General features: G+C 40.8%; 1 protein-coding gene across 1 annotated transcript in view; it reads left to right on the forward strand.

Moving 5' to 3' along the window:
* Positions 1–1,322: 1,322 nt before the first annotated feature.
* The window catches only part of DHRS3 (dehydrogenase/reductase (SDR family) member 3), a 26,847-nt gene continuing 3,478 nt past the window's right edge, over positions 1,323–24,691 (forward strand). Inside the window, exons 1-3 of the mRNA XM_009881075.1 lie at positions 1,323–1,517; positions 23,367–23,510; positions 23,803–23,927. Coding sequence (XP_009879377.1) covers positions 1,323–1,517; positions 23,367–23,510; positions 23,803–23,927 — 464 coding nt within the window. The remainder of the gene's footprint in view (positions 1,518–23,366; positions 23,511–23,802; positions 23,928–24,691) is intronic.

The following is a 24,691-nucleotide window of genomic DNA, read 5'->3' on the forward strand; positions in this document are numbered from 1 at the left end:
CACGTCGTCCCGCAAAAGCCTTGGTCCAGTGGTAACGGATTTTGATGCCTATCAGCCCGGGCTGGATTCAGCCCGCAGTCTAAGGGCCGGCAGAAGTTTCCCCGTCCGCACCAGCTTATCTTGGGCAACCAGTTCCCTGCCAGAGCTCCGCGAGGCAGCGGTGGCTGCCTTGAACTCAGCCTTAACCCCGACTCTTCCTGGAGCCGCTTTTCCCTGGGCTCAGCTCAGACCGCAGCACCTTCTTTCAGCTGCGGGCAAGCGAGGGAGGAGGCAGGGGTTGCCCGGCTCGGTGACGGCGCGCTTCGGTCCCAGCTGCCGGCCCAGCCTGGCGTGCGGCAAGCCCCGACTCGCCGCCCGCTGCGCGGCAGCCAGCGCCCGCCTCAGCCTGCCTGCGCGGGCGAGGGGATGTGCGGTGGCTCCGAGATGGCTCTGGGGGAGGGGAGAGCCAAACCAGCCACTCACAGAAACAGTAGTGAAATCTCCCCGACACTTTAACTGTCAATCAGGCTTAATGGGGTATAAAAACTCCCCAGCGCCGCGGCTGTGATAGGCAGAGAGAGCAATAGGGAGAAATGAGTAAGAGCCAGAGCTGAAATAGTGTACGGCGTAATTCCTGCTCTGTGATCACAGATACTCCAAGTGAAAAAAACAGGAGAGGGGGCAGAGAGAGGCGGTTATCAGCTCAACCTTTGCAACCGGCTCAGGACAGAACGTCTATAGATATTTATAGATATTAAAGCAAAACCAACAACCTTACCCTGAATAGAGCTTTTCTTAAAAAGAAGGTCCTGGCAATTCTGTCTTATTTAAGCAATTTCCTGAGTCTAAGAATAGAAATGAGCTGCCTGGAAGGCACTGCAGGCTGAAATTTGGAGACATAGGCTGCTTTATTTTATTTTTCCAAGTATAAAGCCCTTCCATTTGGATACTGGATTTTTATGTCAGTCTTTGAAGTGGAGGGATGTATGGTTACTTTTAATTTTACTTTTTTCTCTCTCTCTTTTAATTAAAAAACCAACTGTCTTCCAGTTAAAAAGCAAGGAAAGCGTTTTACCTGCATGTGACAATCCCAGAGGACACCGATCAAGAAACAGGGGAGTGACTTGGTCTTCTGCACTACTTTACTCCTACCCCAGTTTTTTTAGGGGGGGGAGAAGGCTTTTTCCAGTCCAAGAATCTCTTGCCCCCAAGTTTTGGAAGGGGGTTGAAGATTTGCCACCCGTCTGGGGGTGCATGAAGGGTATTGGTTTTCTTTCTGTTTACTTGGTTTTGTGAAGGGTTGGAAGAGAATTTTGCCTTCCCGACTTGCCTGGAACGAGAGGATGATTTGGAAATGGCTGGGCGCTTTGCTGCTTTTCCCCGTGCAGATGGTTTATCTGGTGGTGAAGGCTGCGGTGTGCGCGGTGATGCCGCCCAAGCTCCGAGACCTGAGCGGGGACAACGTGCTCATCACCGGCGGGGGCAGAGGCATCGGCCGCCATCTGGCCAGGGAGTTCGCGAAACGAGGAGCCAGAAAGGTGAGCAGCGGCGTGAAGGGGAGGGGGCAGGGGGGAGGGAGCTCCCACCTGCTGCTCCCTGGGGACTCCTCCGGCTCCGAGACTGAAAAGCTTTTTTCCCTCCCCTCTAGGTGGGATTGATGGGATCGCTTTGGGAAGGGGAGAGGGGAAGAAGGGGCACTCATTTTGCAAAGCCCTGGCGCGCTGAGCCATTACGTTGACTTATACTTCAGAAAGTTGCCCATTCCTCCTTCCCTACATCCCATCTCCCCATCTCATCTAAGAAAAAGGGAAGGTGAGAAAGAAGCCCCCTCGCCAGTTCTCCTCTGCTGACAAAGGAGAGCTTTCCTCTCCAGCCTGGGTTTCCCGTCGCAGGGAGAGAGAGGAGAGCTGTGGGACCGCCATGCGTGAAGCCACTGCTCACTTGCTGTCCCCGCTGCCACGCGTGTCGCCCCGGAGGAGAGGGGCTCGGCTCGGGAAGGGGCAAACGGGGGGTGCGGGGGCGGGTCTGGCTCTCGGTCCTGATAATGCATTCTCTCAGGAACGTGGGGAGAAGAGTTCAGTTTCACCCCGGTGGTTTTCCATTTGGGAAATTGATTTCTTGTGCTTTCTGAAGTCCCTGTATCTTGCTTTTTGCCAGCCCAGAGCTGTTCAAAGGTAAGATGAATGAGACCCCAGCAAGGAAGAAAAAGCACATCATGAGTAGGAGCTGTGAGGCTGTTTGCACGTTTCCTTTAGGAAAGAGGGAAAGGGGGAGAGGCTGGGAGACTGGTCTGTCCGCACAACAGCCTAGAAATGCCAGTGTAGCTGGTGTGTCCATTCTCTAGCTCAGGGACTGGTGGTTTACCTTGAAACTTTGTGTCTTCGTAAGTATAGGTGTCTCCATATGGGTGAATCAATCAGGAATACAAAAACCACGCACACCCTGAAACGAGGTTTGAGATTTAAAGTTCCATCTCCCCCTTTATGGGTAATGAAAGGGAGGAATTGTGAAATTAGACAGCTGCATAAACACTCCATGTGAGAGAGGATGAATGGAGAATAAAGAAGCAATACTCTCTCCATGTGAGAGACGATGAATGGAGAATAAAGAAGAAAAGTACAGAATGAGAGGATATTTAAAGAAGAATTTGCATTTAGTTTGGGGTAGTGTTTTGTCACTTCCTTACACATGCACTACAGTTTTCTATGTGTGGTATAGAGCTATTCTGGCATACAACTTTGAGGTGTAAAATGTGTCAGCATTGAACTTTGATGTTTGTATATCCTTGTGTTTAAACATCATGTTGAGATTTACAAATTCTTGGAGACAGAGCAAACAAGTTGACTGACCTTTGGACCCAAGCAATTTGCTGAAAGTGTATTTATATCATCTGTTAGAACACCATGCTTCATTATTTATTTATTTAGGCCGGCTGGTTGCTATGCTAAGCTCTGGTATTAAAGTACCACCATTTCTACAGCTAATTCAAGAGCTGCTTAGCTGCAGTTCAGCTAGAAGCTGAACAATGGCACTCTGCCCTAATGAACAAGGTGGCATGGGCCAAAAGGAGAGGGATACAGAGCTGAGGAAGAAATTACTGTAAACAGATATAGACTGTAGTTCATTTGTATGCCTTACCTATAAAATCTCTATGTATCTCAGAAGGAAAGAGTAAATGAGAATAATTGTTGGGAATCTTTGTACTTGCCTCGTATGATGTTGTGAAATGCTGTGTGGTTGCTAGTTACTGTTTAGAACTTTGGGATTTTTTGCCTTACGGGTTTTTTTCATATCTGTCATCAAGGTGTTTCAGTTTTTGCTTTTACTGAACTTGAATTAGATTCTCCTTTCAGTTATATCATGGCTATCCAGTAAGTCAAATATGGCACTCAGCAAGTTTTGATCCTCTCTGGTAGTGGCATTGCCTTTCTGCCTTTGGTAGTAGCACATTCTCCCTGCAACACTGAAGCAGGCTTATCCTTTTCTTCCTTAACACTTTTAATGACAATTTTACTTAGATGTGGTAGTTTCCATTCCCTTTGCTGTGAGATTTTATTTCTTTCCTGCCTTCTGTGCTCAACCCTAACTTTGTGAATGTCATGCAGTTTCCATGTAGAATGCAAGACCTCTGTTTGGCACTGCTCTTCGATTTTATGCTTTGCCTTAGACAATCAAAATGAAATGAAAAAGACACTAAATAGCAAGCAAGTTGTCCTTCAATAAGGCTTCTGAAAATCAACTGTTCTGCTTTTCTGTTGTCTTCTTCTGCAGTTAACTGTTTCACAATTATATGCAAAGCTTGAATTATTGATCATAATTAATAATTTATAACAGATTCTGATTATCAGATGGTGTAGTCACAATATTCGATGTTTAGAAAAACAGTTCCACCAAAGGCGTGAAATTCTGAGGCCAAGCACAGTGTTACAAAGAGGTGAATGGAAGCAGTGACATATAAATTCAGATTCTAATAGTGGGTGTGCAGTATATCTTGAAAAAGTCATCACAGCGCTTGCGCACACAGACATAGTGGCGGAGTTTTGGAGGTAGGCGGCGATATATAACCATATTTTTGAGATTAGAATCTTCTGAAAGATAGGTTAGTTGAGGCTGTTAGCATATGAAATTTCCTCTGATAATTAGACTGGTTTGGATTTCATCTTACCCTCTATGTTTATTTTCAGAGGCTGGTTTTGTTAATCACAAATGAGATGTATCTGAGCAGTTTTCATGTAAGACGACAAGTGCTATATCTCACTAAGATTATGAATTGTCACATTTGCAACTTTTTTACTGTAAAATTTGATCGAGCATTTAAAGCTATGAAGATGGCAAGAAATAAATCAAAAAAGGGTTTATGCAAATGGATATACAATGTCTTCTGTTTGATAGATGAGCGTGGAGACTGAAATTCTCAATCCAACAGAATGGAAGTCTCTTGGGCATGATCATGTAAATCCATCCTGATTCCTATTCTCTACCCCCATTTTTTTAAGTCCATTGCTCTGCCATTGTGCCTCAAATATGACTTTGACAAATAAATGTCTAGGAGACATTTCCTTCTAAGGTGATGTTTCTTTCCTCATGGTTGTTCATTGGCCTCTCTGATGAAATGGCCAATAAGGGGACAAAGTGGTGTCAGTTGTATTTTCAGTTACAGAAGTATCTTCTAGCTTTTTTTTTAATTAAGACTACCAATGATTTTCAGGCAAAGAGAGACTTTAATCATTAGATGCGCCCAGTTCAGGTGTATACTAAGAGGTCAAAGGATCCGTACTGTATTTTTGCTTTCTGGTAGAAGTTTTCAAAAAACTACTTGGTTGTGGGAGGCATTGTGTATTTAAATGCTTCCTGTAGCACTTCTGGAAAAAAACAAAAGCAAATGTAAATTTGCTGTATGCAGAGAAAGAGTGGTTTACAGATGATACTGGACATGTCAGTGTTATTATGAGGGATGAATAGCATTGAATTTTCTCCGGAAGTATTGTAATTCAACTTTCATGCTGTTCCCCAGAGATGTGTCCAGATTCAGAAGCGCTGGCCGAGGAGTTACTTTGCTGCGGCTGAATTGCTGCAGAAGTATACTTTTTTGCTTTTGGTTTGTTCTTGGTTGCTTGCAAAATTCAAAATTTTCATTATTGTTGGCTTTAACTCTTGAGAATTTTGATTACACCATAAAAGCGTATGACAAATAGAGCATCAACTCTGTCTCAGTCTCACACATTGGTAGCTTTGTTAAGGCTCTTAGCTTTTGATATTCTGTGGTTAGCCAAAAAAGCAGAGTGTATCTGTGCTAATGAAAAGGGAGAAAGAGATATTTTTATGAGTTTATGATTTAATGCCTATGAAATAAAAATCCACTTCCAAAGCCTAATGGTGTTTTGCAAAGAATGTACTGTATAATCAAGTTAATATTGGGAAGACTGGCCCCTTTGAACAATATTTCTTGTGTGGAAGAACAGCCCTCTACAGATGTGAGTAGTCAGGGGGATGTAGGGGCTGAATGGGTTCATTCACTGGTGGTTAGACTTGGAAAATGCTTCTGGTTTCCTCTAAGCCATTTGCTTTTCCTACAGCATTTTCTATTATAGTGCCCTTGCCAGAGAGTTGTCAGCCCTGGTTTTGATGATCTCCAGTGATGAAGTTTTGATTCGTATGTCGTTTGTATGTCATTTGTATATCTTGCTCTTTGTTAGGTTTTCTTTTAGGGCGTTTCCTTGATGTCTAAAAATTTTCCTTGTAATTTTAATTTACGTCCTTCACAGATTATTTAGTCTGGGGTCTGACTGAACAGGAAAGAGAGGCTTTGTTCTTAGGCATTCTGGATTATTAAATGTCATTAAACCTAATAAAAGTAACTGGAAAAGATATAAATATATGATAGAAACAGATTCCCCAACTCTAGCATGTATTTTAGTATTCAAGGTTATCTGACAGTGACTTTGGCAGAGCTTCTTAGGCCTTTCCTGTTGGGAGGCTGCTCAAAAGCCATTGATTTTCATTAGGTTTTTTATCAACACTGAGGGCTCTGGGCTCGGAAATCAGCAGTAGGAATCTTCCATAGTGTATCTACAAGGGATCTTATACAGCAGTGCTTTTCTATTGTTCCTTTGCAATTATTTCTGTTATCTCAGTTTCTTTCAAAGTATGTATATTTTGCCCTCCAATTTTGCTTTTGGGGTTTTGGGGGTTTGGTGTTTTTTGCCCCCTCCAGCTGTGATATGTTTGCTTTTTTGGTAACTGTAGCTATTGATGAACGAACAAGAGGGCTGCTAGGGAATCAGGGGTGTTTTGGCATGAGAGATGTCTCCAAAATGCCAAATGGGTTAGGGGCAGCCCTGGCCTTGTGTTGGTGTGACAGTACTGCAGAGAAGAGTTGAACAATGCCTATTAACCTTCTTGAGAGTTCTTCACATTCATCATTGTGCAAGAAATGACCTGGTAAATACACTGGAAGATCTCTCCTTTCACTGTTTTGTCCTCTGGACGTTCACTTCCTGTAGTGCAGGAGACTGTGCAGGAGACTCAGCGGGTTTGCTTGCTTGTGCAGCGGATGAGGTAAGCAGTCTGGAATATCAGGACAGACAAGAGCTCTTACTAGATGGCAAGGAGCTAGTATCACCAACAAAAACAAGAAACGGAAACTTCGCTCTTGCATGGAATGTACTGCTTGATAGCCATGACCTCGCTCTGTCAGCACTGAGTCTAGACAATTATGTCTGCACGTCTGCAAGGTACTTTGAACAGGATGGCAACGTGATGGGCAGCTGTAGAATAACACAAACACAATAATACAGTGGTTGTTTTGGGATAGTGAACAAAGATCCTGAAGGCACTAATTGAAAACTTTTGCTTTGAAAACTGATCAGAGATTTTTGTTGTTGTTGTTGTTTTGGATTGTATTTGCTTATATCACTCCTGATTTAATTCAGGCTACAAAAAAAAAAAAAAAAAACCAAACCCCTGAAATCTCAACTGTTCTTTCCATTATTACTTTCACAACATTTTCAAAGTCAGACCTTAACGTCTTCGTTTAGGAAGATAACTTGTCATTTGAGTGTGCTATCCTCTTTCAGTTCAGTTACAATTGGGATGGTAATAAGAAATCAGTGGAGGAAGGAGCACCCAGGAAGGGAGGAGAGCTGCGCAAGCCCCCACCGCTGCTGAAACCTAGAGCCTGTTTCCCGCAGTGTTCTGTTGAATTCACCAGAACTGAAAACCCCAGAGGAGTTGTAGGTGCTTGAGAGCCTTGTATAATTGGAGAGTTTTAGTGAGTGAGATTTTAGGCTATAAATTCTGTTTAGGATGAGAGTATTGCAGAGAAGTTATGTAAAAAATGGTATCAGGTCTTAGAATTTAGCCTTGTATTCCCAGTAATGGAAAATTTGGCAAGTTTTGAAAGTTTCTACAATGGCATGCTCCTCCCACACTGTCTACACAAACCGCATCTGTAGTTCTATTAATATTTCGCTTTGGTCTTTATGAATCATGTTGACATATTATTGTCCTGGTTTGTATGAATTAGTATATACCTTTTAAAAACTTCTTTATAACATATACCAGTGCTATATGATAAAAGATTAACCACATTGTGACTACAGCTGGAAATGAAATTCATACTAATCTCCTGAAGTGAGGGCAAAATACTGAGGCTGATGCTAAAAGTCATTCAGAGCTGTGACCTTTTTTAAGGTGTAGGACAAAAGCTATTAGTATCTCACATGCATTTCAGTAAGAGTTCTTGATCAAAAATGTCCTTTAAAATATTGGTCATTCTCAAACATTGATCTCTGATTTCACTTTCAGAACCTGCAGAATATTCTTACTAAACTGTATTTGAGAGTTAGCTCTTGCCTAAAGAAGAACCTGACACCAAATTTCTAATGTGCAGGAATGTTAATCTGCCACGGAGTTCCACCCAGAGAGGCTGTAGTGTTCCAAACCTGAAAACGTTTCTTTTGTCATGTACAGAGGTGCATAATTTCTGGTAATGTGCTGGAGGAGGGGAAAGGGATGAGATAGCATACCTGAAATAAACTCAGTAAGTCCTTCTGCTTGCTGTTTGTCAGGTCTTAAATCCCCTGCGGCTGGGCCAGTCATCAAGAAGACACTTCTGTTCTGCAAGTCATAACTGAGGTCTGACGTGTATCTTGCAATTCACGCTGAGTTCAGAACATGAATAGACCTGACTGGGCCACCCCAGAGGAGATTAGTTCTGATATAAGAAAAAGTGCTGATTTTAAATTAGATAATTTCAGAGCTGAGAGAAACTGGTTTTCCATAGACTGTGATTAATCACCATGGACTTGTTTTTAACAGGAACCATGATCTAACGTAATGAAATCATAAAGCCTTTAAAATGATGTTTATAAAAGGAATGGACGCAGTTCTGATGTCCTTTACCCAATGCAAATGCAGTATGTAAATGTAGTGCACAAACAGATGTTGAGTTGGCCTGGTGTACAATAATTTTAAAAAGGCTCAGTGTAAAATTTACATATATATTTTTAGATTCCAGTACTAAGACAATGTTGTCAAGAGAGCACCTGTCCACATCCCGAATGCTTTTTATGCCCGGTGGAGGTACCAGAATGACATAGCGTCCATGTATCTAATGGATTTCTCGGTAGTAGTTTAGCAATGCAAATAAGTAACTAGCCATTTTGAAAAGGCAATCTGACATGTCTCAAAAGGAAAAAGATTTTTTTCCTTTCCTAAAAGGAAATTTTGCATTTTCTATGTTGTAGATATTTTAGTATAATGAGAATATTTACCCATAGTGCAAATATCAGGTTCTAGGTAATTAATCTCTCCTGTTGTGTGTGTGATTGAAGAAAGAAACATAGGAACCGAACAGTTCCAGGCATATTTTTAATGATGGTTACTTTAATCTTATTTAAATGTAAGTATTTAATCTTACAGCAAAGTATTAGAGCATGTCATAACTTAACAGTAACCAGAAGTACATGAAAAGAATTGGGGAGTGAATGTTTTTCCATGTCATGCAAAATAATACATTAATTCGGAACTTTTGATAAACTATGAGAGCACAGATTTGATTGAGTCACTTTATGGTCTCTAGAAAGGCTTTCTTTCTATAAAGATTATATACTGACAACAACTTTATTTAATGGCTTCCTCTTGGCAGCTCACTTCTTTGTTGATTGAATTTAAGGATGGGCAGAAGAACCCTTGTTTCAAGTCCCAGGCTTAGATGGCATTAAGCCTGTTATGTGTGCTGGTGCCAAGGCCAGCAGCTTGAATAACATGCTGAATAAGTGTCTCTGGTCGGCAAGCACAGCCAGAATTTATCAGATATCAGATCTGTTGGTATCTCTGAAGCAGCATTCCGGCTGGAGCTGGTTTAACTTATAATTTAGAACATACCTATCTTTTGTTACCGAGTATGTTGTAAGGAGAATAAATAATGTTAACAAGAAGTGGAACTTGCAGCGTAACAGGCTTGTCATCTCACATCAAGATACAATGATGTCATGTGAAAATATTGTCCCAGTGAGACTGTGGTGTGTTGGCACACCAAAATCCAGCACTTTTAAAAATGCTTAAGGACTGGCATCAAGACACTTAAATGAGGCTTCCCACAAAATCTAAGGACTGTGTCCATGCTCTAAGAAATCTTGAGGTAATTTTTAAAGATGAGGTTATGTATTAATCTTGTTGTAGTGCCTCAGAAACCCACTCACGCACCAGAAATTATTTAGCATAAAGATGCTAAATGTGCTGTGTAAGGACAACAGAAAAAGATGATGCCTACCTTGAGCTTTCCAGTGGAGATATAAAACAAAAGGCAACAGCTGAATACAAACACAGAAGTCTGTACTGGTGGGGATTGTAAAGCAAGTGACTTCAGCATTTCTTATTTAGCCATTTTTAAGTTTTTGGAAAGGCATCACAGCAATGGAAGTTTTCAGATGGGATTTGAAGAGCAGCAATAAAGAGTTTTGGGAAATGTTTACAGAGGTGCAGACAGTGTGGCCAAAAACACAGAGGTGGTTTGAAAAATTAATGCTAGGAGGTAAAGGCTGCAATAGGAGCTCTGATGCTAAATGAAAGGTAACATGGGGATAGTGGCCTTGAGAGTGAACACAGAAGCTTTGATCTGGAAAGCTTGAAGAGGAGGCAGTGAAGTTCGAAATGAGAGTTAACCTGGCCAAAGCAGTAGAAAGCAGTAGACCAGGTATACCCATCCGAGCAGGGGGTTCGGACCAGATGACCTCCAGAGGTCCCATCCAGCCTCAATGATTCTGTGACTCTGTGATCTTAGCCTTACTTGTACCAGAGAAAGGAAAAAGGCTGCTTTTCTCAATTTCATGGCTGACAAGATGGTTTTGGTCTATGATGTTTTCACCTTACTTATCTGAAGTGATTCATCCCTATTTTATTAGGTAGTTTCATGCAGGCAGTGACTTGTAAATGTGCTGCTGTGCATTTCTGTTGCATTTATGTCATGAGTCTGGTACAGGCTAGGAAAAAGTTGTCTCAGATTTGTAGAACTATTTCCATCTGAAGCACTGACATATATAGGTAGTTTTTACTGCGTTGTAAAATGAATTAAACATGCTGTTGAGCTAATGTCTCATTAGTCTGGCACAGCAATTTGCTTTAAGAGTGACCATAAGCCCGGCATACGTTTCTAAGCCTTCTGACTAAAAAGTTTAGAAGAAATCAAAGATTATTTTTATTTATTATTTATTACTTTTTACCCTGCTGTGGAAACCTGTCTTGATAGGATGATACTATGCAGTGGATAGTAAAAATGTGTCGGAGGAACTTAGAAAACTCTGAATAGACTCTGAGTTACATTCCTCAAACAGATCAGCAACATTCAAAGTGGACACACACAAAGTTAGTACATCAAGAACTAGATGATTTTACATTATACTACCGTAGCCAAGACCAAGAACTTAGAGTAAGCTGAGAGGTATGGAAGTATTATGACAATTTTTCCAAGAAAAGAACTAGGACAAATAGATGATGATGATGATGAACTCCACAGAAGTAGCCAGTTAATTCTACAGGAACTATAGAGAGAAGGAAAAAAGACAACAGTTCTCTTTATTTCCTTCCCATAAAATCGGACAAGTGTGTAGAAATTCTGTATCCTTCCTGCTGGACAGTTTGGAAATGTCAGGTAATGATTATTGATTTTGAGTGTTTGTTTTAAAATCCATTAACAAATGTCAGTTAGTTGTTAATGTTCATTTTACACTTTGATTTCTGGACTGAATTAAAAATACAATTCTAATACCATTGCTGCTTTAAGGTACCGTGTAGGAAAGGGAGACTGAAAAGGAAAAATCTTAAAGACAGAGAACAACAGCCTAAGAGCTGACCACTGAGAGAGAACAAGCTCTGGAATTTTTAAACCTGTGTGCTTATCAGGAGTATAAAGCAGAAATTATTAGAGAGATCTCTTTAGCTGGGCCCAGACTCTGTTCTTCAAAGCATCATGTCAACATGCTGAAGAGTCGAACAAGTCAGACCCAGGCACTGCCAGATCCATTGGCTGATAACACTGACGCCAGTAGAAAAGGGTCAAATACATGTTGTTTGACCTTTATCCCAGTGGGGATTAAATTGATTCTAATTAATAGACTTGGGAATAGATGGGTACCTTGGCAGAGTTTGCAACTAATTTAAATTGTCCATCCTATTAGCTTAGCCATAAACTATGCATAATTACAAAAGGATTTTGTGGACAGCCACCCTTATGTTGCCACCTTCTTAATTACAATTTATTGAATGCAGAGCATACTTGCTTTGACTAACATAGGGATTCCTGTTGTCTAACATTGCCTAAGCGAATGTGTCAGTGCTCTACTTACAGCAGTAAAATAGTGTTTGAAAGCACAAATGCAGCTCTGCTGAAATCAGTTATGCTTTAGGTATGTGACTAGGAGATGAATCTGGCTCTCGGTATGTAATCCGTGGCAGTTGTACCTCTGAGGACACTTAAACAACTTAAAATTGGTATTCTGAGGTGGTATAAAAATGATGCCTGGAAAGATTCTGGGCTATGATTATCCTGTAGTAGGACATATTTTTAGCCACAGGTTTGAAAGAGTCTATATAAAGGTGGGGTGGCAGTTGGTATGACCTGGCTAATATATTTCATCCCTTATCTACATGAAACAGCCATTTAAAATAGGTGTTAATGGAGTTCAAGCGTGACTTCTCATCCAGTCAGTGTTCCTTCTCTTGGTCAGCATAGATACCAGCTTGCACCAGCTGTACCGATAGGTAGTGATTGTCTTTTAGATCTTTCCCATTAAGTCCTGGACGGAAACTGCTAGCTAAGTTTCTATGAGTGCTGACTTGCATCAGCAAGTGAAAACTTCAGACACTGAACAAAATCTTATTTCAGTGTTTCTTAGAAGCTTCATCGTGCAGCAGATGTCTCCTGTATAGCTAGGCCTACATTAAGAAATCAGGAGTTACCACTCAAAAAAAGCATGGTATTTTAAGTAATTATAATTGGGTTTTTGTTCCGTTTGCCCTTTGAATGACTTGGTACGCCCAAGTTACATTTTCAAGATTTTCTTCAAATCAGAGGAGTGGACAAACTTGCACCACTTTAACTGAAAGCAGAAATTGTTAGATATAATCTTTTAACTCTGGGTGCTGGACCTTAAAAACCTTAACTATACTAGACTTAAATAAAGTAATGGGAGTGGAAGATGTTGTTGTAAAGACACTGCACAGTTCACCTTTCCGTGCCCTTAAAAAGAATGGATCAACAATAACATTGGACAATCGGGTATTTTATACATGAAGATTAAATTAGCGTTTGTCTTAGATCTGTCATTTTAATCTCCTTGCTAATAGTAAACAGAGACACCTTGTCTCTCTCACCAGTACATTCACTGGGCAAGACTTGGCTGTGGTAGTTTGGAGAGGCAATGGGAAATCCTGGCATCCACCTTCGGCAACTTGGGTTTATGTTGACTAAAAACTCGAATTCCTTGTGCCCTACCTCCTAAAAAAAATTTACCAGTGAGGACAAAACTCAGCTTACTGCCTTAAGGAGACGAGGTCATGCTTCCAAGTAGAATATTAAAGACATCCAGCTGGTACAAATACTTCTTTCCCAAAGTGGTAATAGAACAGGGCTGGCTCTGACCACAGTGAGCTGTCAGAAATGATGTAAGAACATTTCCAAGACTCTTGGGAAACACGGGAGCCCTGTCTTGCTGAACTGAGTTATTTGATTTTGGGTTTTCAGATATGCTGATTGTGCAATGTTGTAGAGTGTTCTTTGTGTTGCTTGTTATTTGATTTTAATCCAGCCCCCTTAGAGACTATTGTCTATGTTGTGTTTATATTTGAATGTGAGCTTTATGGAAGCAAGAGGTTTGCCTCTTTAACAGCAGAACGTTCAGCCGTCACAGGGGGGTTCAGGGTTTCATTTCCCTCGACGATGATGTGCAACTGTTGCGGACTGCTCTAGGACACCTTTTATGCTGCAAGGACGTGTGCGTATGTGTGCACACGTGTGTGTATGTGTGCGGGTAAGTGTGTGTGTAGTGATCTGGCACCTTGTCTCTCCTTTACAGCCTGGAGTTCATCAGCAGGTCAGCCAGCTCCTAATGACATCATTACACTTGTTTACTGTGTGCAGAGGAAGTGCTATGCTGATGGGCTTGACCACTGTCATCATCTTATGTTAGTCCAGCGTTTTTACAAAATCAGAAATTTAGAAAAGTATCTTACTTCTATTAAGTGATTTTAGTTTCTCTTCCTGACTGAGTTGAAAGGGAAAACAAAACATAGAAAATTCTTAGCCATTTAAATTATTTTACAGGAACAGTAATTATTGGTCTTTACAATTATTTTGGTCTTTTTGTGTACCTATAAATATTTTTTAGTGGAAGTAAAGATTGTTATACAGTGAACGCGTCAACCAAAAATAGGCCTATTTTTAGGGCTAAATGTCACACACTTCATAGTAGTTTACAGATCCCCAGTGCTCTGCAGTCTACTGGTAGGTAGAAAACTCTTATGGCATAGAGCTGTGCTTGTTACTGACTTTGAACACATTAGGGAATAATTGTGCCTCAATATTATATTACTTCCCCCTCAGCTAAATGTTAGCTACTGACCACATTGCTTCATATAGTTTATTTTACTGGAAAGTAAAGCTTATCTCACGTTCTGTGATAGCTTAATAATTTTATGTTCATGTTTAAGTGAATTAACTTCATTTTGCATTGCAGTAGCCTAGAAAGCATGCATGTGATAGGCAATCACATCCAAAGGATGGTAACTACCAGGGAGCTGTAACTTATTAATATGCTAGAGCTTGATTTGTGATTACCTGACCAGCCCATCTAGTTTGAATAAGTGTCATTGTAGCAGAACCTGATTAGAATCACTTTGATCATTTCTGGATAAAAATAATTATCATACGTTTCATTTCTACATTTAGATAGCATTTTATTTAACTAGAGCTGTGCTGGTTTTCACACTTTTCGTAAGCAGGGTAGCTACTCCATCTTAACAGTGTCTTGAAGAATATGGTATAATCAGCCAAAGACCCTTTTTAGCTGTGTTGTGCCCCTTTGGGGGATGCATGCTCTGGGAGCTTACAGTGCTCCCATTCTCGTCCTCCTACCTTGATTCAATAGGCTGCGAGAGTTAAACATGTCCTGAAAACTGTCATTAGCACAACAGATGAATAGATTTTAGAAATTCTGCCCTGTTGCGTAGCAACAGCGACCATTAAAAAATAATTTTGAAATGTACACAAAAAGATAGGAAACCAGTTAAGCATTTAAATATTGAAGCTTGCTTCTATGCAGTATCCTGTATTTGACTAAAATACTTACATGAAAAGCTCCTTTTGACAGCTTTTAGATGGTTTTAAAACAGTAGCAATTCTCTTTTTCTGGAGGCAAAGAAAGGAGGCGTGTAGGGGAGCTTGTCTGGAGCTGTTGCTAGCATTCATTTTATAGATGAATTTAATGTAGGCTATTTTAACTCCCAATACTTCTCCAGTAGCCTCATGGGAGAAATTATTTTTTCAGTCAAGAGCTACATCATATTATGCATGTGGACAATCTGGAGCATATTGTAAGCTTTCCTGGAGGGCAGTTTATAATGACAGCATTAGAAACGTTATTCATCCATAGGTTTCTGTGCCCGTTTCTGTTGCAAGCCTTCTTCCAGTTCATCAAATTTAAACACTTCCCCTAGTCTTCCTTTTCTGTGATGTTCCTGCAAGAGCTGGGGTTGTCTTTCTGCCTATGTCTTCCTCTGGCTTGTAAACGTTCCTTGTGCCTTTCCTCATTCAGCAGAGCTTCTAATACATTTACCACTCTGTCCACCTTATTTTTGGATTCTGCTAAAGTGACAGTACAGCAAAATGCAAAGTCCCCTTGACTGGTAACAGGACTATAATGACTATTACAGAGCTGCATAACAATGTGGAGTAAACTTGGCTCCAGTTCACATCACAGTGCTCATAGATTACTGCCAAAGTTCAGAACTGGTCCAGCATCAGGCGGCTAATTAAGTTACCTTCTGAGTATACAGTCTCTTTGATAAAATTGTATTTATTATTTTTTATAGAGCTTGTAGTGGCATTTTATATATTCCCCAAAATAAGTAAAGTGCTGATGAAATACTTGTGATGATTTAGCTTAAAGCAAAACTGAAAATGTTTCGAGTTAAAACTAACAATTTTTTACTCTAAACTGGTAATCCAGTGTAATTGATACTTTTCTAACCTATACAGGGCACTAGCCTCAGGACTCTGAGTGCTGTCCCAAAGGTGGGGATGCGGCAGCCAGCCTTCTCCACTAGAAGTTAAAACTGCTCAGCATTTCAAGATTAGGCACTCTGTTACAGAAATCATCTCATAAATATAAAGGCAAACTCTAAAAAATGATCCAGTTCTATTGAAACCCAATCTGTACCTCTTGAATTCTTTTCCATAAATTTATGTGAAGTGTGATTTTTGCATTTTGTTAGTTAAGAAGTTGCAGGCTTTTCAGTTAACTGTTGGCTGAGCCAGGCAATTTTCAGAGTTACTTTCACCCAGTTGGGTGATGGAAATAGTACTGTGTTGGATCCACGTTTTTAATTGCACATGTCCCTTACTTCCAAAATTACCCTGTAATCTAAACTTGTGATTGGTTTTTGCTTTACAAAAACAAACACTCTTACCATTCAGTGTCAACATAACTTTCTGTGGTAGTAGATGTTTAACTATATTACATGAACCTTTAACCTTGCCACATATTAAGAACTCTTTACCCTGAGAGGTATATGCAATAAGTAAAAATAATAATGCAGCGTTTTGGAAGGGAAACGTGCAAACAGCAAACCTTCAACCATGGCATTTTTGTCAGGCAGATCCAGTAATTTCTTTTTTTTTTTTTCTTTGAAATGTTATTTACTGACTTTCTATCCCTTCATCCTGTCTGCTGTGCTTGCAGTACAAAAGGGCTTTCTGCACCTGCATATTTACCCTTCCCACAATTTCCTGAGATCTCTGTGGACATTTTTATATGAATCTGGATTATAGGGATGGCACGCCAAGCAAACGGAGGCGGCAGCACACTAGTTATTTTTACAGGATGGAGTATTATATTTTTGTTGGTAGAAATCTTCAAAGCCTTACCTCAAATACATAACTTAAGCTTATCCCTCTCCCCACCCCCCAGATATGCCACTTCTTTCTGCTTTGCAGCCAGCGAATTTTATTGCTGGATATTTCTTTGTGTGCTTTGGTTCCCTGGAGCAGAGGCCGGTTCTAACACATGGTGTGGCAGACATTCACCATTAAAAATCTGTCGTTTTTTCCACCACAAATGCTTCCATGAACCTTTGCAGGGTGACAGCTTGTGGCCACTTGGTGCTTTTGTTGGAACGTGCACTCCATTTGACCCTGTCCCAGCGTTAATAGGATTGTAAAGCCTGACTCCTGCGTGACCTCTTCTTGCAAACAACCCTAACCCTTCCCCTTCCTCAACTGTTCTGTACGGCAGAGCTGAAAAGTGTTGCTCCCAAGGCAGTCTGGAGTCGCAGTTCATGTTGCAGACGAAAGCAATTGGAAAAACCACTGGAAAAAAGTCAGCATGGGGCCACCTGTCCTTAAATAGTCCTGATTGTGAGAACAGTAGGCATTTGTTCACTTCTTTAGAGGGAGCTGGTCTTAAATGGCTGTATGCAGACAGAAAATTTCAAATTTTTGTTCCAAGGAAGGCCTCTATTGAACAGGAGACAGGTGTTTACATACTTCTCTAAGACTTTTTAGGTGCTGTTTTGCTTCTTTCAGAGGGAAAAAAGGGGTGACTGGGGTACAATTTGAATTGAGGGTGGTTTAGGTGAACAATGTTAATCCCATTGAGTGCTAAGTCAACATATAAAGTAATGAAAGTTCTGACTCCAGACTAAAGGAATTGGAATTCACTCTTTAAGCCTTCTTCTGAAGTCCCTTTAGACCTAACTTTTAATCTAACTACTGCATATTACTCCTGGCCTTAACTCAAACCAGTTTATAATAAAGTCTGTGTTTTGTGTTTACCAGGGTTGCAGGATTAAATTTAAATTAAGTTCTTATAGTGCACTGTCTTTACAACTTTGAAATAATAATCTAGATAAGCTTGTGTGTAAAACAGGTAAATGGTCTTACAGTCTTGATTCCCCCATGCTTACCTGTAACCTTTCTTATACCCATCCCTTGCAGCTTTGATATTCACTTTCCACGGGGGGAACTGAGAGAATTTTGCCACTGGCCTGCTTTGTTTGCTTACTTTTATACAAGTGTCACTAAGGGGCTGGGTTAAGTATTTTGACCTACTTCAGGCATCAAAAGGTTCTTTTTCCTTTCTAAAGCAAAGATTGGCTTTTCACACTGAACGGCCACACCTTTCACTCTTCCAGTAATCTGCCTTTAGCATGCCTCTCCCATGAAGAACTCCTGAAAGAACTTGCCTGACTGCCCTGGGGGCAAGAGAGGGGAAGGGGTGGAGGAGAAAACCCTTCTGCCATTGACAAGCAAAATACACCAACACTTCTGAGGCTGTAGGACTTAGCCTCCTGTTCTCATGATATGCAAAACTCTGCCGGGATTATGGGATACACTGGAATGCATTTCTTCGGAGGACCAACTGTGAGTTAGTACTACCAGGCTTTGTAAATACACGGGGATAAGACTGACATACTTCAGTGGATTATCTACACTTTGCACTTCCTAAAAGTATGCAGGAACTTCCAGAATTGGGTGCAGAAAGGCTTTCTCTGTTTGAACAAAGGTAACAGTCTGTGCAATTACAGATACCAACTCAAACAGAGCAACTTTTGTTTCACTGGACTAGGAAGGAGGTTGAAAGGGGGAATGAAATGGCTTGACCTACCAACTACTTCCTATCTCTGCTGATCTGTGGCGAGGAGTTGTGGTTGATTTGTGGAGGCAGCAATAATGAGATCAGGCAGGCAGGGTACTTTCGTGTCTCTCTGCAACACTTTAATCTTTCAGCGTCTTCATTTGATACAAAAAAATGATTCATGAACTGTAAAATGCAGAAACTTTTGGAATGGAAGTTGTATCTGCTAATCACAATGTGCGTTGTTGTGTTGCAAAAGACTTAAGAGTGATCAATTCTGTACTAAAATACAACCCAGATAATGCAAGGGGAGTGTCAAGAAATGGCACGTGTTCAGTCTCAGAAGTGCTTTTGTTGTGGGACACCCGTCCAGTACTGGTCTAGTTCACCGGAGGGGTAAAGTTAGCACAGCGGGTTTGCTGAAGATACAGTGCCAAATTAATTGACGATGTAAAAGGGCAACATTCCTTTGCTGCTGTTCTTGAATTGTACTGGCAATAAAATCGGGCCAAACAAGTTAAATAGCCTTGTAAATGATGTAAAATTAGCTCTAACCTCATCTTCTGCACCAATAATCTACCTAAGACTCTGGAAGCATAGATCGTGTGTTTATATTGTGGTTGATAGCAGCTTCAATCTAGACCAGTTTATATAAACTAGTGGCTTTATCTGATTTTGTGGCGGTCAAAAGCATAACACTTGTGTTACAGTGAAAACCAGGATTTAAACCTGAAGTCAGGTTTGGGGCTTTCGGCAAGTAGCCAGTGCAGGCCTCTATTAGAAAGTCTTGCCTTAGTACAACAGCAGCTAAAACCTTCCTTTTGACTCCCCTCCGACCTCGGGGCATGTCTCATTAGCAGATTAAGTCCAGAGTTAAACGAGTCCTCTGGGAGCGGAGGATGCAGTGTCTACTGAGCCTGCCACTCTAGCTGAAATGATTTTCCTAAGGGCAGATAAGGAGTTCTGTGACTTGCCAGAGGGGAGAAGATCCAGAGATAAGGTTTGTTTTGCAAAATCTGCTCATGAATAAATCCTGAGAAAATCTGCCCTGAGCTGTGATGTCACAGCCCTTGCCTACTTCAAAGTTAATTGAGAGGAGGGCGTGTTAAGTTCCTCTGTCATCCTGAATCTATTCTTTCGTGTGTCCAATGGCAGGAAGACTCCTGCCCGGGCTCTCATCGCCTCTCGCTCGCAGCCTGGAGCATAAGCGATTGCTTTAACATTCCACCTGCCTCCCTGACTGCCAACACTGGGGTCACCCAGAGGTAAGCGCAGGGCAGGAAGCCTCCAGGAGCGGGCCTGCCACAGCGGGGATTAACCGCCTCGCTGGGCTCTTGCCCTCGACAATTTTCTGGTCAGTAACTTTTTGAAAGGAGAGCGTGTCTAGTGCAGTAGGGAGGGGCAGGCAGGAGAGGATGACGAGAGATGAAGGGGGAGAAGAAACAGGGGCTGGATTCGTTCCAGGACGGAAAACTGTCTGTCCAAGAACTTCTCCAAAACACAAATTAAATATTTCTCTATCCGCCATTAAATTACCGTGAATGGGTGGCTGTGCAACATCCTGACAGGCTGTGTAATAAGGAACGCCGTGTCTCTTTTCTCCTTTATTCCCCTGCATTTTCCTCTGTCCCAGACAGGAACTTCCGTGTCTGTAAGTCATTCTCTCCAAGACTTAGCCTCCAGTTGGGACACACTTATTGCCAATTTAGAATTAAATTTAAAAAGGAAAGGGGACACAGACCAGACTCTGAGACCCATATCTACATTTTGAAAATTGTGCTTCCTAATAAAATGGACCATTTCCGAAACTGCAGATCTAGACTCCTTTACAGATGCAGAGCCCTCAAATCCTAACTAGGGCCAGATAAAGCTAAATGATGCCTTTCTTGATGTTGCCTGAGCAAAGAACAAAATGAAGAGTTCCTTACATGCTTGCTTGTATAGAAAGGGAAGTGAAGTGCCAACTGCACAGCTTTAGGCTAACTGCAGCTCACGGGGCGTCAGCAAAACACAGGCTCAGGCCCACAATCATTCATCTCTTCAACCGTGAGCAGAAGTTGTTGTTAAGAAGCATTGAGAACATGCAGGATTATCCCCGACTCTTAAGTTGTCTAGTAGAATGGTTTAGTGAGAATGTTACAAGTAACACAACCTTATGAGTTCCAAACAGCAAATTCTCAAATTGCAGATTCTGCATAAGGAGGGGAATTCAGGAGAGCAGAGGACTGATGAGTAGGTTTGTAGAAACTCTCAGGAGGCAATAGTAGAATAAGGACCTAGAAAAACATTGGTGAAACCACTGCAAACAAAAAAAGAAGACAGAAGTATTGTCTACACACAAAGACTAAGACAAGGCCCTCTGTAAAATTAGAGTTCAGGAGCAACAGAAGCCTCAGCTATGAGGCTAAGCAGCAACTAAAAGTCTTGTCTCTTTGTAAGATTTGATATCCTAGGGGGCCGGAGGGAAGCCCGTGCCAATTCAATTTGGCCAGATGTAAGACAGAAATTGAAAGTCTCATATGATCTCGTAGGAGCAGTCAAGCTTGAATTTGGACCAAAAGCATGTTGTACTGAGTTTTGAGTTTTATCCATCTGTAAAAAGTAGCAGAAATGACAGCAGGAAACCTCACTTCCCACTGCGTCGTTAGGGAACTTTCACCTCTCACAAAAGAGTGGTCTTTTATTTACTGCTTTTCTCTTACGCAGGCTGAAGCCTTCACCTGAGTGTGAACAGTGTCAAGGACACAAAAACTTCCCATGGAAAAAAATCAGTACTGAAGTTAATGCTGTCAGCAGGATAACCAGCAAATTCTGTCTTCCCCAGATGGTCCAGATTTTAACGGGGTCACCTTGCAAGACTTGCCTGTAGGATATTAAGGGTCCCAAAGTAACTGTTGGGGCATAAAGAATGTTATGTCCAAGAGTTGCATCACAGACAGATGTTCCTTTGACAGGTCTTCCTTTGCTTAACTATTCTTCCATGCATATTTCCTAACATTAAATGCATCAGTGGCAGCTCTTGGGAATAGGAGACTGTATGGATGTTTGAAACATTAAAGTGAAAAATGAGTGATCTACTACTTATTTTGCAATAGCAGTGTGAAACACTAGAGCGCTAGGTATGTGAAGTCAGTTTCTTGCCTTACTCCTCTTGTCTGACACCTTATTTCTCTTTCTCTCCTCCTCCTCTCTTACCTTCTATCACTCTTCAACTTGTCAGTTGAATTTTTAGGGTCTGCATTTGAATGATCCAATCCCGCTAAGAGGCTGAATTTCACACTGATGGGAATTCTGTAGGCATCAAACTTGATGCTTACAGTTGACATTTTGTAGTGTTTTCTTCTCCCCTTTCCACAGAGATGTTGTAGGTTGTGAAAGAGAGAGCAAGTAAGCGTGTATGCTTACATAGTTCAACAGTATTTTGTAAATATTTCCTGAAAGCTTGTGAAATTTCTCACATGTTCTTGATTTCCCTTCAAGTCTGCAGAGCAGCATAAGAAATATCACCCAGTCTAGCTCTGAGTTCAGAAGTGAGTAAATAGCCATAAGTTTTACAAGCTTTGTGTAGATGCCAAAGCCTGATGGCCAAGGGTGATATGCTGAGACTTTCGAAGACAGGCCAATACACAGGGCACATTTTTAGCCACGTGCTTTCTTACAGTTTTTCAGTCTGGTCACAGCTTTTACCTTGAAAATTACTTCTCCTGAGGTAACATTTCTCGTGAAATGGCTCTGGCATATTTATACAGGCTCTGAACTTTCTGGTTAACCAACTCGTTAGTCCTTTGGGGATTTTGAGAATGTAAGTCTATCAGTCTGTGTGTGTTTATGTTCACAGATGTGCCAATGATTTATAAATGGGATTAATTGTAAATTTAACTCATTTAGGAAATGGTTGAGGACATGGGTACTCCTGCATTGCCTTGCTTAGTCACACTGGAAGAGCTCTTTGACCCTGCCAGAGATTAGTTTTAGTACCAGTTATGAGATAAGCTTAACTGGTCCTTAAAAATAAGCATGTTAAAGCTCTCTGCAAGAGATTTGTTGTGGGGAGGGAATACCACAGGTCCTAAATTTTTATGTTTATCTTGCTGTTACTAAGTTAATCGTGTGATATAATTTAGACTTTTTTTTCCCCTGTTCTTTCAACTTTTGAAAAAGTCAAAGATTATTAAATCTTTAAAGTTTAAATGTGCTCATTTTTAACCATTAAAAAACCAACATACCAGCCAGATTCATACTCAGCACACAGTGGTATGGGAAGCAACTGTAATCCTGGATCACAGATGATAAGGCCGCTGCTTGGAAATAGCACCACTGTGAGAGCAACAAAACTGTTTCCATTTTCAAAGCCCATTTTCCCAGTCCCCTGATCAGAGTAAACTTGCATTTGACTATGTGAATGTCCTCTTTTATTTTCTGATATTAAATAGTAATTTTGCATTATCAATGTTCACAATTGGAGTTGTGAGCAGTAGCAATCTTTTCTTCTGTCTCCTTTGGATCTTGCTCTTTGACTCACCGAGCAGTCAGCTGATTTCAGTAACGTACTCCATTCAGTAATTTATTTTTTGCAGAATGACAAGTGACTCACCATTCATAACATGATGAATGCTAAGAAGATTTAGCTTGAAGAGCAAAAAGGATAGATTGATGCATATATAGATGTCTTAGGTACCAGAGAGATGAAATTAATAATCCTTCCAGTAGCCTTAGAAGACATAGACAATAAGGTTATACACTAGGCAAAAAATATTTTGCTTAAATCTGTTTAGCTGTAGATTAATGTTTGAAAGACAGTAGTGGAAGCACCACCTGTAAATAATCAGCAGTGGGATACAGCTACCACCATCATACTCAAGTCCCATCCCCATGTAACAGAAAATCATCGTTAGTCTTAACTGAAACAATACAACAGGGCTGGCAGTGAAAACACATCAAAGATGTTCATCAAATTGTTGAAGTCAGAAGCATGTTTTAATTATTTTAGATTTGAAGCAGAAGCCGTTTGACTCTAACAAAAGTTTCTTGCTGCAGATCATCCTGTGGGGTCGAACTGAGAAATGCCTGAAGGAGACCACAGAGGAAATCAGGATGATGGGGACAGAATGCCATTATTTCATTTGTGATGTAGGAAATCGAGAGGAGGTCTATCGGCAAGCCAAAGCTGTGCGGGAAAAGGTTAGTGTCTGTGGTAGCACTCTTTGTGGGCAGAATTTAGTAACGACTCATATTTGATGAGGAAAAAAATACATTGGCAAATTGGGGAAAAAAAAGGGTGACCATTCAGATTGTGTTGTACAAATGCTAGTTACCTGTTTTTAGTGATCTAGAAAAATTACAAGGCCCAGAGGCAAGAATGTCAAAAGCTATGAAAATAATAATGTATTTAGGCAATAATAGGTATTTCAGATATAATGGTGGCTGCTGATTCATGAGGAGAGTCGTAACAAGTCATTTGCTTTTTTTGCAGGTGGGTGATATCACCATCCTGGTGAACAATGCTGCTGTGGTCCATGGTAAGAGCCTGATGGACAGCGATGATGATGCACTGCTCAAATCACAACATATAAACACCCTGGGACAGTTCTGGGTAAGATAAGCTCTTGTGTCATGTGTATTCAGAATTGGGAATGAGGGTGACAGATTACACTTGGCTGCTGCTAGGTCTTTCTGAATGATGCTTGGAAAAATCAGTCTGATGTGAAAAGGAGACAGAAAAAACAATGTGAGGGACAAAGGCCAGAGGAAAGGAGTCTAAAAAAACTTATTTTTTCCAGTAGTAACACAGTATTTGATGCTCTTGTATCCCCATTCTGTGATTTCCAGTAAAACATTTCATTTCTTTTGAGAAAGCCTGACCTCACAGAGGATAGTTTCCTGTGATGTGTATGGAACATCAGAGGAGCATGAGACTACATTGCTCGGGGAAGGAAACTACTGTGAAATTCATTCCATTTTGAATTAGATAATAGTAATTAAAAAAGAGCTTTTTGTGATTTCATCACATTGTTGAAGACTTCATCCTCTACAAGAAGTTCCTAAACATACAAGGCATTCTGTTTATGGCCTTTGTCTGGGGGTGCTGCTTACGTATGTGCTAGGAAAGATTTTGTTCTGTTTCTACACAAACTTTGCCTGTTCAGAATCTTTCATAAAACTACATAGCAACAAGGTACTCTTCCACTCCTTTCCTAGTATAATGAACGCCACAGTTTGGCTTGTCTCCGTCACCTGATTTTTTTTTTAGTAACTACTGTTTTTCTTGTACCTCTGCTGACCAAACCTCTTCTTCTTTTTTTTTTTTTTCCTTTTTTTCTTTTTTTTTAAACTCTGTTGATCTTCAGACCACCAAAGCATTC

Source organism: Charadrius vociferus, unplaced genomic scaffold (genome assembly GCF_000708025.1).
Source record: "Charadrius vociferus isolate BGI_N301 unplaced genomic scaffold, ASM70802v2 scaffold663, whole genome shotgun sequence".
In the NCBI taxonomy this organism is placed as follows: Eukaryota; Metazoa; Chordata; class Aves; order Charadriiformes; family Charadriidae; genus Charadrius; species Charadrius vociferus.